The 15,285-nt window shown below is 38.2% G+C and overlaps 1 protein-coding gene across 3 annotated transcripts in view; it reads right to left on the bottom strand.

Moving 5' to 3' along the window:
* The window catches only part of adgrb3 (adhesion G protein-coupled receptor B3), a 179,082-nt gene that overhangs the window by 74,588 nt on the left and 89,209 nt on the right, over nucleotides 1-15,285 (bottom strand). For all 3 annotated transcript variants that reach the window (XM_084391638.1, XM_084391639.1, XM_084391640.1), the window contains 4 exons: nucleotides 10,704-10,868; nucleotides 9,241-9,342; nucleotides 7,100-7,206; nucleotides 4,448-4,642 (listed from right to left, as the gene is read on the bottom strand). In XM_084391638.1, coding sequence (XP_084247764.1) covers nucleotides 4,448-4,642; nucleotides 7,100-7,206; nucleotides 9,241-9,342; nucleotides 10,704-10,868 — 569 coding nt within the window. The remainder of the gene's footprint in view (nucleotides 1-4,447; nucleotides 4,643-7,099; nucleotides 7,207-9,240; nucleotides 9,343-10,703; nucleotides 10,869-15,285) is intronic.

Genomic DNA, 15,285 nt, shown 5'->3' with positions numbered 1-15,285 from the left:
ACGTGGCTATAATTCCGAATGCTTGAACATGTATGTTATAATTTTTCATATGTATGCAGTGTCATAACTACATCTCTGACGTTTATAACAAACCAAACCGTTTGAAAATCGGTAGAAAAATGAGCAAGTTATGGTTATTTAAAAGTACATGCACCATTGAAGTAGTGAGCGAGTACACTGTGGCAAGATGGCCGCCACGTGCGGACGTCGACCTCATGGTCGACCTCCATTGGCCAGCAGTGCGCACGAGACATCTATGGCGAGCTCTGCTCACGCTCACCGGAAAGGCAAAGTCCGCAAAAAACAAACAAAAAAAAACCTGCCGACATGAAATTTCTCTGGACTTGTTTCTTTTTGCAATAGCACTTCTGTGCTGTAACATGGTGTGTATAGCCGTGCTGGGCAACACTGGTAAAATTACACGAATCACGATCCTCTTGTTCACTGGTCCTCTCCCTGCTCTGCTCATGCTCTGATAAAAATAGCTTTGTAGGACTATACTTTATTTTGACAATTGGTCAAAAAATAAATCTGTTAAATCTGATTCTGCTGCATAGAACTGATTGAAGTAAAAAATAATTTTATATTATTTTAATATAGGTACCAGTATTAGCCTTTTCACCATTTGTGTCACTCCGCTTGTCTGTGTTTGCGCCACTTGCATCATTAAGCCAGTAGGTGGCGACAAGTGACTGTCTTTATGAGTGAACAATTGAACTTTAAACTGATTAGTGCCAAAAACATTGATTAACTCAGGAAAGAAACAAGTTGCTGAAACCAATCTTTAATGCTAATATAAATTGCTCATTTGCCTCTGGACACAAAAACATTGCACTGGTTTTTGATTGAAATGTAACATCTATGCAAAATCATCCTTGAAAGATTTCTCATTTAAGGCCATTCCTGTTTGGAATATGTGATTGTGTATTGTCAACAATAAGCAGAAACATTCTGCATTTCCATTTTGTAGTGTGGATCATTCATTGCAACATTTATCCTCATTCTCATTTTTAAGAATCTGTTATCTTGACAAATAATTTATGCTACTGCCCACTGACATGCTTTTAAAGCTATTGTTATCCAAATTTTTTGGCCTTTAAACACCTTAAAATGCACATATGTAGGTCCGAGAAATCCAAATTTTATTGGGGGAGCATGTCCCCGAACCCCCCTAACTACCTCACATTTGAATACGCATGACTGTGTGGTAATGTGTGCTGTGTGGCTACAGTGCCAAGGCTGAATTTTTGAGCCAGTTTGCCCCTGCATATATACATTATTCTCTGTATCAAATCATTATTACCCAGCCCCTGATGTTTCGGGCTCATCCCCTGATGTTTTTAAAACCTAGAAACACCCCTGCAAATGCATATACAATATTTGTAACTTAAATAAGTAATAATCAAATAAAGAGACAATATATTAACATTTTAAAAGTCTTACAGTTACAACCGGCCCTTTGAGGGCAGCCATAATGCTGAAGTGGCCCTCAGTGAAAATGAGTTAACATGTCATAACTTATTGATTATACTTTTGATCTTTTCAAATGTCATACTTTTGATATACAGAATGAAATAATATATTGACTTAATAATATATTTTAGAAACTTTGATGAGTTTATATCACTGTAACACCCGCTGAATAATGTTCTGTAAAGGACTACACAGAAGGATAATGCATTTGCATAATAAGACACTATTGTAATGAAAACTGCTCTTATTTTTTTTTATGAAGCATTAAGAAAAGCAATAATGTACTTGAGGAGGACTTATGCTCTTGTAAATTAGCTGTGACTGAATTCATAAAAATAACATTTTTGTACCTATTGCTTAAATATAGATACAGGCTATACAAGTATTAAATTGATTGAAAAAGCAAACAAGAACTAGTTCATAGCTGGAATGTTTGTCCAAAAAAATAAAATAAAAAACCTATTCCCTGAAAAGGCAATAACAAAGAATCTCCTCTGCATTTTAAAAGTCTCAACGAACAGTCTCTTGAGGAATTACACAGCACTGATTTACAGGCAGATGATGGGATATGTCCAGCAGCCATGGCTCTAAAACACACACCTGAGATTTCCTGCTGCTTTCAATTCAGGGATTGTTGATCTTTTTCTAAGTACTCGTATGTGCACTGAATTAAAGGGGAAGGATAGAGAGTGTCGGTCGAGTTTGAAGGAGCCTGGGAGAGCCGTCTACTCTAAGACTGGAAAGAGAGCTGATGTTTGCTGCGGTGACTGGGCTGAATGAGATATCCAGCTGGACGTGTGCCTGTCTTCTTTTCTGTTTGCTGCTCTGCCTCTGTGCCACGAAAGGCAGGAGAAAGGCAGCGTCTTGGCTCCGGCACGCTTGTTTTTCTACTTGAATGCTTATGCTCCCTCTGGTGGTAATGCGTCCACTTAAACACAGCATTAATACGTTCCAAAACACACAACCCACCCCGGCACACATGCGTGGGGAGGAGGGGTTGCTCCGGTTCACATCAGGCCTTAGATAAAACCTCCCACACCAACCCATCACACAAACATACACACGCAAAATCACATTACACTCCGTATTATGTAAAAAAAAAAAGAAAAGAATACCCAGATTCTCACAAACAGGTCATAAGAAATCGGTTTATTCTGGTATTGGGAAGGTTATGACAAGGCTTTGAGATAGAAGGAGATAGATTTAGTGACTATCTCTTATCAGCAGCTGGCGCACGGTGTCACAATCCCATAAGCTCTCTGTGAGGGGCAAGACCGGCGAGATGTTTATCGGTCACGGTCCCAAGTAGTGACATTGCCATTTCGAAGGTGCTGTATGTGATTTTAGATTTTTTAGTAACTTCTGCCATTTTGCTAACTTCAACCAAACGCATATAATATCTGGAGAAAGCTGTCAGCATTCCCATTCATCTCAATTGCAGTGCCTTGACTAAAACGTCACCCTTCAGAAACATGTGACTGGAGTGCTGGAGGCAAGTATTTTAGAGCCAATCACAAAATGCCATGTGACTAATTAGGAAAACTATGTCATGTGGCTGATAGAAGCCCTGCACTGCCGACTAAATATAATGGCACTAATATTTGATCAAAAATACAGTAAAAAAACAGCAATATTGTGAAATATTATTCATATTTAAAATAACTGGTTTCTATTTTAATATTATAAAAATTACATTTATTCTTGTGATGGAAAAGCTGAGTTTTCAGCATCCTTACTCCAGTCTTCAGTCTCACATGATCCTTCAGAAATCATTCCAATATGATTTGGTGATTCTTTTTTTAATTTTTTATTATCAATGTCGAAAATAGTTGTGATACTTTATTTTAGGATTATTTGATGAATAGAAGGTCAAAAGAACTGCATTTATTTAAAATATAAACTTCTTAACATTATAAAAATCTTTAAATATTACACTTTAATTATAATATAAATTAGTATAAATATTAACTTTAAATGTAATATTAAAAGACCCCCTGTGGTACACATCAAGTTTTTAATGTTGTTTTTAATATGGTTTTTGACAAACCATGTGCAAAGTCATAACTAAGTCAACACTGTTGCTGAGTATTTTCTCCTTAAAACTGCAGTGAAAAAAAGATGCGGTTTGAAATTGCCGTTCTTAAAATCACAAATAAGTTGTAACCAATCACGTCACGAGGGGGGCGGGCTTCAGCATATCATTAACTATGCTGCAAAGCAGAGGAGTCTCAAGAGAAGCCAGGTTATCCCAGTTTATTTTTCTGTTAATATGAAAAATTGGGTACATTTAGCAATATAGAGGGTGAATTATGTATATGATGTATTACTAATTTATGAGGAACTATATGTCTTTCTCCACTGACGTTCTAAGTTGTTCAAAGCATAAAATTAGGATACTGATCTTAGAAGGCAGCTGTCCGACTCTGAGATGGGGAATGGGAACACTGTTTGTGTAACATTAGCAACACATTATTAGCTGTTTGATAACGTAGTCACCGTTATGTTTTCGACGTTGTAGAGCGATACATAAAACGCATTACCATTCTGATACATCGACTTGTAGAAAGACCCTGTATGAATGAGTGGAGGCGGGGCTCATTTGCATATTCATAGATCTGCGGATACTAAATGAAGCAAAGGTGTAGAGTTACATTCAAGCTATTTTAAGGGATACAATTATTGACTACAGGAGGACTTTAACTCTCTCTTGCTGAATAAAAATATGAATTTCTTTGTAAAAAACTAAAAACCTTACTGATCCCAAAAATGTTAATAGTAGAGAGTATGGTGCTTGTAAAAAGTCATGTAGTTAGAACATCTGTAGTTAGAATTTTATGAGTAGTATCAGTACTTTCAACCTGCATTACCAACATTCAAGACCTAAGATGACCACAATGTCTAAATGAATACTATAACAAGATGCATTTAAGCTTCAAAGTTGTCAAAAACAAACAAACATTGTTTTCTCTTTTACCTGAACGTCATCAGAAGAGGGTTCATAGCTGGCCCTTTTGAAGGTGTCAGTGACGTTTCGAAGAATCTCCACTGAGGAGAGAAGGTCGCCTGCATAGAAATTGCGTCTCTGGGTGAGATCCAGGAGGACCTTTGTAACCTGGGACATGCCGTCTCCTGCCAGATTCCTCTGACCTTTAGCAAGGTGCCCCTGGACCTGAATAGAGACACAGGGAAAGAGACTGGGTTCTGAGTGTCCTTCAAATACTGTAACACTAACAGAGTCCTGCTCAAGTCACAAACATGAATGAAGTTGGGGTACACAGAACTACCAAGGTGAAGGGTGTCATTTCAGAATTGGTTATATAATGTTTCTCAAGCACTCTGCAGTTGCAAAGGTGCACTAAGTGTTTTAGCCTGTTTCTATGGGGTTGCTAAGGTGTTCTAAATGGTTTTAGCCTGTTGCTATGGGGTTGATAAGGTGTTCTAAATGGTTTTAGCCTGTTGCTATGGGGTTGATAAGGTGTTTACAATTATTTTAGCCTGTTGCTATGAGGTTGATAAGGTGTTAATAATGGTATTAAGCTTGTTGGCATGGGGTTGATAAGGTGTTCTGGGTGGTTTTGGTCTGTTGCTATCAGTGTTGGGTGTAACTCATTACTGAGTAATAAATTACTGTAATTTAATTACTTTTCCATTGAAAAAGTACAGTAAGGGATTACTCTTAATATTTCTGTAATTTGATTAGAGCTGCTTCTTATGTAATTCTATTCAAAACAATAGTGGATTTAACGTCTTCATTTAATGCCTAATTTTAAAATGTATGTTTTTAATATAATCTTCTCCCTTTCAATTTTTTGGCTAGTTCAAGAATAATTTATGCAATTTTATATTGTTTATTTGAAAGAATTAAGAGTGCAGTTTCACGTCTATCCTTGTATTGTTGAACTGTTCGAGGTTGATATGGGATTTAGAAAGTAATTAGCAATAAGTAATGCAACACTTTTTAGAGAGAGTAATTAGTACAGTAATCTAATTACACTGTTGAAGATAATTAGTAGCTAGTAATTAATACATTTTTAGAGTAGCTTACCCAACACTGGTTGCTACACAGTTTCTAAGGTGTTCTAAATGGTTCATGGAACATTTTCCACCATTCTGTCATTCGCTAGTGGGGAAACATCTGGTCAAAAAATAATAGCGCTCCACAAATAACACCTTTCCTCAACAAGCAGAGCAATTTGAGGTATCAAAATTGTTCAAACTCCCAAGCTAAAGACCTGTATGAGTAAACACCACTAATCATTGTTTCACAATACTTATCCCATCTACCACAGGTACCATTCAAAAGTTTGGGCTTTTAAAAAACTAAAAAACTTTTTTCAGCAACGATGCTTTACATAAATCAAGACACAGTAAATATATTAATGATACAAAATATTACACATACAGTATATTTGTTACAAAAGATATTATGATGTTTTGAACTTTTTATTCATCAAAGAATCCAAAAACAATGTACTGTATCACGTTTCCACAAAAATATTAAGCAGCACCACTGTTTTCAATTGATTATAATAATAAAAAGAATTGCTTTTTGAGCATTCAGCTTTGCCATCACAGGAATAAAACATTTTGATATTTTAAGTTATTTTAAATTATAGTAATATTTCACATTATTACGTTTTTTACTGTTTTTCTTTTTTCAAATAAATGAAGCCTTGTTGACTATAAGATCATTTTTTCAAAACACATTAAAACATTTCTGACCCCAAATGTTTGAACAGTAGTGTATATCTGCCCCAAATTTTAAACTGGGATAAGAGCATCTAAAAAAATGACACACTTCACCACAAAGCAACAGACCAATGAACAAACATGCATTAATCACACTGACGTGATGTCATAAACAGTGACTGAAGAGCCCAGAGTTTAGGGCTAGGGTTAGTGTAGGGGGATTTACTATACAGTTTTAACAGTCTAAAAATCATTACGTCTATGGAAAGTCTACATAAAGTTATAAAAACACGTTTGTGTGTACTTGTGGGTCAGGTTTTGCCTACACTGACCAGGATAGTAAAACCTGACCAGGCAGCAGACCCCACAAGGGAAGTGCCTTATTAAAAAATAATAAATAGTGCCTTGATTAATATTTAAAAAAGCAAAAAGGTGCGAGAGCTAGGGAATGGAAAATATCATTACCTCAGTATAAAACCTGCTACAAAGGAAAGTCTCTGTGTGCGTGTTTGTGTGTGAGATGCATCTAAAGCTTTACTTTGCAAATAACACAACATGCACTGCATTTGAGAAAGACTCAGATAAGAAGAGGAAGCTGAAAGTCAAAAAAACATAATGAAAATCATTAATTCGTGTCCAAACAGGTGCATTCTCAGAAAATGCTCCGGTGAACCTGGAACAACCATCTTCAGGATGTTAAAGGAAATTAGAGCGAGTCCTCCATTAACGCGGGGTCTCGGAAAACTGCAATACTAGCGGTTTTAATTTGCCTCTCAGATGATAGCAGTTTATCTTGCAGACCTAGCGTGGTGGTCTGGGGTGCTGGGTGGGGAGAGGCACTGGCGGAAATAGTTTTGGGTGATCGTGACGACTGCAGGGATAATTTATGGCATGTCACAAACAGAAGCAGAGCGCAGGAAGCTGACTTTGCACCTACTGATTGCTGCAAGTATCTGTATTCATTTGCAATGCATCGAGCGTAGCTGGGTTGCTCCCAATAGGCCACCCCGCGGTGATCCAGCGAGCAGCGTCGACTAGTGGTGCCTGCAAAGAAGGAGGAGGGAGAAAAGAGATACAGAGAAGAGGTTTATACTTGATCTTCCAAGTCTTTTTCTTTTTTTTTTCTTTTTTTTCTTCCACCTGCCAGCCCACACATCTTTCAGCGAGAGGGATAAAAGCAGCAGCCTTCATCATCATCTAGATGCGGCAGTTGCCAGATCACATGCGCCGCACATGTGCCACTGCAGTGTATGCGTGCGAAACAAACCAAACTGTAATTACATGCTTTAAAAGACTGGTCATAATTCCCGCTCACAGAATTACGATGTTAACCGACGGCAGCTGTCACGCACCGATTTGACTTTTTTTTGTTTTCGGCGACTGCGAGCGGAGCCCTGCAACCTGAGATATCAACAAGGCTGACGCCCACACATGGGAGCGAATAAACAAACGCACAAAAGCAAACATTTCTCGCCTCCGATCCGTCAGAGCGTGTCTGCCGTCTCACATTAAGTACATGTCCTTGCCTTTTGAAACAACCTTACCACACCCACCCTGCAACCCTATACCACACACACACACACACGTCTTATCAGCTCTTGTTCAAACACGGTTCCACCTCCTGCTACCCGGCCAACAGCGTAACACACTCGGCCCACCTGAGACGCAGCTGGAGCCAGACGCCTGCCCCCAAGCTGAGGCATCCAAGCAGGGACATCAACTCACATCCACAGATCACGGAAAACTCCCACAGAGCCGGATCAAAAGCGGACGCTCTCAGATCTCGCCATTAAAACACATGGCAGCACAGAGGGGCCTAACCAGATTTAATCTCACACACACACACACACACAAAAACTTGCGCGAAGATCACACAAACCTAATCCACGCGCTCGTGCACAAAACTAGGACAAAGCAAAAGTTAAAAGTTCATCCCGCGTGATGTTTAATCGCCGATCATTCCTTTCATTCCCAATTTATCAGTTCCTCAACCGCTTCAACTATTTCCAACTGTTTGATTTCTGTTGCTTTCATTCGTTTGCATCGCAATGAGGACGGAGTTTAATTTAATTCCAACCTCATAATGAATGAAGATTTTCCAGCATTTCATGCTGCTGGCGTCAGATCCCACTCCAGTGCTTTTGCACAACCTGAAATTTTCGACGTGGGTTATGCAGAAATCAAACAATGTAAATCTAACTAATTCCACCCACAGTTTGACACACTGTCTCTTTTATCTATAATTGATATAATTAAATGTTCTCAACACCCCCCCCCCCCACCCCCCCCACCCCACCCCACCCCAAAAAAGAAAAAAAAGTACATTAAGGCCTATGGTGGGAGTCCTCCCACATATAGAAATACATCCACAAAAGACATTAATCCATCTATACACACTTTCGCAGTCAGCCTCTGCTTCTAGTTATTCCGGACTGCTTGCTGTTATCTGAGTTCGTGGTGCCTGCATTTTTTCTTTTTCCTCCAGCACCTGCTCTTTCAAGGTCATTGTAGTGGTGTACCGGAGCATCTTCACAACAGGAGATAGCAGGAGGTTACAGAAGCTCAATGTAGAACAGTACAGCACAGTCTGCCATTTTGGGACCACAATCAGTAAGTCTCACTCCTCAGACCGGTCGAAGGGGAGAGAGAGAGAAAGACTTGGGGACACTTCTACAGCATATCTCCAAGAAGAATGTGCAGGATGGAGAAACGGTTGCTCTCTTTTTTGTATCATTCCCCTTTATGTCTCCGCTGCAGAAAGCGGCCTCGCAAAAGAAGTTGACAAAATGCTGGAGGGTTCAACGGTATGCAAATGACAAAAATCTCTAGGTACACACAGCATAAGCCATTTAAAGGCAGTCACAGCAGTGCTGAACACACTAGTCAGAAACATTTGTCATCGTAGCCTTCTGAATTTATGAATAATTTCAACATCACTGAAATAAATGCACTGCAAATGAAAAGCAGAGCAAAAAAACATAAGCTGTGGTCTTTTACTTTTCTTTTTGAAAGCGTCTGTGACCATTTTTGCTTTTTGTCTTTGTGTTTGGGCTGAGTGCTCTTATGGTGGCTTCTTACCCGTGGCGTTGGGCGGACACCTGTTGAATGCCAGTTCCCCAGAGGGAGTTCTTCTCCACAGCATGGACACAGCATAGTCCTCTGGGCATATTTCGTAAGGAGCTATGGGTCAGGAAGAAACATAGACATTTAGACACTATTTTTTATTATTTTTTATCACATTTAGACATATTAAGACACATTTTTTTTACATAAAGGTGGACAATGGAGAAAGGGATCAGAATATGATGCAAGAATTCAGTTTCACATTGGCCACATACGAATGGCATAAAATTTCCGGTTGTATAATTGCTGCAATATTACGGAGCCCTGCACATGACATGCAGAAAAAAATATATATATCGTGGCATATTGGTTCCAGCGACTTACTAATACTGTATGTCAGAACGTTTTACTAATTCGTCAATCATGAGCACCATATAATAATTCGTTCCCTCGTTTTACTGAATCGTGGTCCCGTTGGAATTATTAGTTCTCTTGTTTTAATTGAATCAAAACGAGGGAACAATGTAGTTCAACATGACCACAATTCACGATTCTTAATTTGTGGCCGTGATTTAACTAAAACCAGTGAACGAATTAGTAAATTGTAGTCACGATTTACTAAAAGGAGAGAACAAATTCTTAATTTAAACTAACAAATTCTTAATTTATGACCACAATATATATATATATATCTTTATCTACATGACATGTATAGGGCTTCATACAATATAAGTAAGTATATAAAAATATATAAAATACTGAATATAATGTATCTCTAATGTACATTAACATTTATTTATAACAAAAAATTCTAAATGTGTTATTATACATTATTATATTATATTGTATGATTAAAACTAAATATTATTTACTGTATTCCATGTTTCCATGTAGAACATTTAACCTGATTCTTCTATGGCATCACTGTGTAACAAAAAAAAATATCCTTTTGGAACCTTTATTTTTAATAGTGTATTATATTATACTGTACATTACATTATATTATCACACTGGAAATTTAAATCAAACATAAAAATGTCAGATCATGATGTAAAGAATGTTCCATTTATATTTGTCTGCAGAAATAATTTCAAGCATTAAAGAGTATAAGAATGATAAATTCAGTCAAATATGCACAAACAATTAGGCCTACATCAGGAGTTTATATAATTGTACATGTAACTTATGAGTGTATGTAAATACATGTGTGCATGAGCATAAAGCACTGTTTCCATGGAGACTGCTTAATACATCCAGAGATTAGGATGAAATCGTTTATGTGATATAAAATACCCATTACTGGTCAATTTTGTGTTGATCATTCCAAGCCAGAACATACAATTACGGTGTGCGTTCATTATTTCCAGCGCAAAAACGGACAAGGAAAATGTAATTATCCCTGCATTCGTCTCTCATTCACGTCTATCTGCTCATTCTGACATAATTGACTCTTGGGGCTCAATTATTTGCAGGGTTACCTGGGCAACGCTGCTCGCTGCATCTTCGGACCTCCTCCCCGCTGCCATCGCATGGCTGCCCCGTGACCGCCAGCCCCTGGCATACGCGTATCCTCCGCTGCCAACCACCGTCACAGGATTTAGAACACCCACTCCATGGTGCCCATGCGTTCCACTGCCCATTAGCTGAAAGACACATAGACAGACTGTCAAGTCAAGTCACATTTATTTATGTAGCACTTTATGCAATATTTAACGGAGGCCTGCTAGCAACTGACGCTAGAGGCTGCGGTCTTTAGTGTCCTTGTTAGCACGCCTGCCTCCTGGGGGTTACATTGGGACCCAGATGGGAGTGAGGTTTAGGGGGGTGATTGTAAAAGAGGCCAGCTAGTAAGAGCTATGTGGGTAAGCCTCACCCCCCCCGTCTCAAGAGTCAGACTAGAGGCTGCGATCTAGAACGTCCTTGTTAGCGCCCCTGTGCTGTGCCGGTTCGGATCCCACTCGGAGCGGTGCGAGTAGAACCGGAGGGGTTGCAAATATAGATTGTTTCAAAGCAGCTTCACAGTAATAAACAGGAAAATAGCAGAATCAATAGCCCTTTCACACAGCAATCCCGGTAAATTACCGTAAAATTGCCAGAACGACATTACCGGTAAATTAAAAAATGTGCTGTTCACACAAGCAACAGCGTTCTGGCTTTTTGCCGGTAACAGACCATTCACAAATCAGTTGCTCTTTCAACGGCTTCTGATTGGCCCAAGTCACTTCTTACGTCGGCGCGTTCTGACCTCGTACGTGCAAAATACCGATAATCTTCATTCCGCATTCACACAGTGCATAAACCGGTAATTAACTGGTAATGTTACAACTTCCTTTACTGGTAAAATGCCGGAACCAATTTACCGGTATATTTGAAAAGGTCATGTTCACACATGATCTCTTACCGGTAATTTACCAGTAAAGACTGTATCTGTGAAAGGGGTTAATGATGCAAACTTCATCAAATATTAGACAAATTCAAATTCTAAATTCTAAACCAGCTCTGAAAAGACAGTAGTGCCATTATTCAGCTCAAGTCATTTTAGTGTTAGTTCAATTCAATAAGTGTGTAAAGTTAATCAATTATGAAAAAGTTCAATTCAGCAACAAGCAGCTCTACAGAAGGCAATAGTATAGTGTCATTATTCAGCTCAATTCAGTTTAATAACATTGTCAAGATTGCAAAATTTATGAATTATGGGAACCCATGGGTGTGCTGGTCTGAAAATGAGGTGTGTTCAGGCGCATTGTTGGCGCGTTGCTATTTTGAGGCAACTGAAATAGACTGCGCCATTAAACAACTGAAACCTGGTCTAAAGTCAATGGTGCCATTGTTTTGTTTATTACAAAAATAAAAGGATTACATTGTAAAAGATATTACTGTGTAGGCTACATAAAGATATGGTGGAATCCGGTTTGTCTCATAGATGGTCTCCTTGCGCATTTTAACCTTGCGCACGAGCAGGTCTGTTTCCTCTGAAACGTTCAGGTTTTCCGCTGGCAAATTCTGCCCTGTAAATAGCAACCCACCATGGCACGAACGCAACTGGCTTTTAAAGGGAATGGGGGATGAGACTCTGATTGGTTTATTAAACATTATACCAAAACACACCTATTACTCATTAAGAGAATAGGGACATCCCTTTTAGACCATGCGCCGGGAGCAACGACCATTTTTCCCGTCGTTAAACTAGCAAAAGTGGATTCGGACACGCTCTAAGTGCACTTGCGCCCTGCGCTTTAGACCATGAGCTTAGATCGTTAATATAGGGCCCAAAGTCTTTTTCAAACTCCAAGTCAGAGGCAACAGTGGCAAGGAACCCAAACTCCACCAGGTCACAGAAAATGAGGAAAAAAAAGAAGCCAATCCTCTCCTCTGGCTAAATGAATGAACCTAGTGTGATTTATGATTCCAGACTGCATCATAAGTCAGACTGTCTGCATCATCTTATTCTGTTCATCATCTCTTACATTACATCTTTCAAGCTCGATAATAACATTCAACCTTTTTGTGGATGTGCACTCTTGAGAGTTTTTCGAGCCGTCTTCTGTGAAAGTATTATGTGGAACATTATAAAACACACTCATTTGCAAAGGAGGGTTTGGCGCATTAAAATCCATCCAGTTTCGTGTCATGTTGACATGCTCTAGAGGCCGGAGATGCAATAAAACCAGATTTTTGGCAGAATTCGCTCTTGATTTAATTAATAAAATCATTACCACCATACTTGCAATGATGCGATATTTGTCTCTGCTTTATGAGCATGAGGGTGCCCTACAACTGGGATAATAATTTTTCTCACTTTGCCAGTCCTGAAACACATTTTATGGTAAAGTTTTAAAAGGCTTGGGGATGTTTTACGAGCATCTAATGAACGGAGTAAAATATTGTTTCTTGGCATTGGAAAGGGAAAAGTGAAAAAAGATAGATGTCGCCCTCAGTTGTGCTATAAATCATTTGTAAGCGAGGGCATGTTCACCTGTAGACCAACATTCACCTGTGCTGAATTTACCTTGTGTTCAAGGACACATTTACATTAACATTTAGACTATGTGGAGGCTGCTGGAATGTTACTCTGAAATCAATAAATATGGTCAAATCATATAAAAGCACTGGGAGATAGGGTATTTGACCTCTACGCAGCTTCATATAAAAGCATTTAATCAAGGCACCTCCATAAAAGTGTCACAAAGTTCCAGTTAGAAAAAAAGGCTCTATAACTTGTACAAGCATTAAAACACATTCTACCACTCAAAAGCAAAAAGTCTTCATTGTTAGTCTATCAATCATCATATATGTAAGGCTTCTCTTTTAAATGATCTTTAGAAATGAACAGATTTGCATTTGCAACTGCTTGCAATACGGAAGTCCATTTCCGCCTTATATTAAATATAATAAAAAGGTATATTTCACATAATTTTGACTTCATTTCTGTTATTCCGGTTCATTAAAATGTACTAACATTTAAATTAATCAATTGATACAATGTACTTATTGTGTGCCAACATGTTTTTACATTGTACTTATATTTAAAGAATACCTGCATATAATTACATATGCAATTAGTTTCTGTAATTACATAATTACACTGTTAAGCCTTCCCTCAACCTAACCTGTCCTTAACCTTACAGGTATCCTCAATAGCAGCACAGTGTTTTGCAGCACAACATGGACACAATAAGTACATTGTACTTCTTTTTTTTATGTAAGTACATAGTAGTTAAAGACACCTAATATAAAGTGTGACCTTTATTTTCTTGTAATTTTGACTTATATCTCACATTTTTAACACCATATCACAACTGATATGATACAGAAATGTTTCTTATTGCAGTTTTTCTGAATTGCTAAAACACATTTCTTGAAACCATCGCTCACTTTCTCAAAACCTTAAACACAAAAATAATAATTTCAAACCACATTCAGAGAACCTCTGAATCTTCTGGCAAAATCAAACAATTGCCTCAAAACCATTGTATCTGTGCTCAAAATCAATAAATACTTTCAGATCATACACACAGCGAGTCAATATTATAAACACCACAGATCATTCATTAGACACTACACAAAAAAATGGAGAACACAAAGCACGCAGTTACAGAAACAAAAGTATACAAATTTAGCAATTACGCAAAAAAAGTGTAGTAATGAAAACTTACAGTAGTAAGGTGAATCGATTGTATACTGTATGTACTGCAAGTATAGTATTACACTGAATATTGTATAGTGCGCATATCGAATGTCTGTATATTCAGCACTTGCATACAGTGAAAATACAGTGACCCAACTGCAAAATCCAAAAAGGTTACAGTAACAAAGTCTAAATGAAAGTACGTTACAGTACACTCAGAAGAGTTCAAGGTCAAGTGAGAGAGATTTTATTCTGCTTCAGCATCATGTCTTCATGTTGGGTCCAGCCTGAGGACTTTATTCACATCACAGACAATGTCGTCTCTGCAGGCAAAGGGAAAAACCCTAAAGCCAGATCCAGCCCTGACAACATTCTGCACACCTTGCTCTTTCTCGTCCTCTTCCTCCTTGTTCACAACCTCCCTACACATACTCTTCCTCCTATCCCTCTTATTTTGTTTCCATCCATTGTTGGAATCAACATTCAGTGCAACATTTTGAGTCAGTTTTGGCACTCTGAACTGACTTGTACAGCTGGTTTGGTCACATCGTTAGGAATAAGTGTGAACAATTTTGAGTCATTGTGTTTAAACGATGGCAACTGTGTTGTAGTTGTGTTTAACGTTTGCCTGCCTAAGTGCATCACAGTGCGAAATCTGTTTTACTGAGTGAGAATGTGTTTAGAGCTTGCATGAGATTTGCAACCAGATTTGCAACTACCTGAACTTGTTTAATGTTTTACAGAAAAAGTGATTTATTCGACAAATTTGTTTAGGCTATTGAGAATTTGGTTCAGAGAATGGGGTTTAGTGGTTTAGCAATTCAGAAAAACTGTATTATTATCAATGTTGAGAACAGTTATGTAATTTTTTTCAGGATTCTTTGATGAATAGAAAGTTCAAAAGAACAGCATTTATCTGAAAGAGAAAGCTT

This window comes from Rutilus rutilus (genome assembly GCF_951802725.1).
Source record: "Rutilus rutilus genome assembly, chromosome: 20".
In the NCBI taxonomy this organism is placed as follows: domain Eukaryota; kingdom Metazoa; phylum Chordata; class Actinopteri; order Cypriniformes; family Leuciscidae; genus Rutilus; species Rutilus rutilus.
This window is presented reverse-complemented; position numbering and strand designations above follow the sequence as displayed.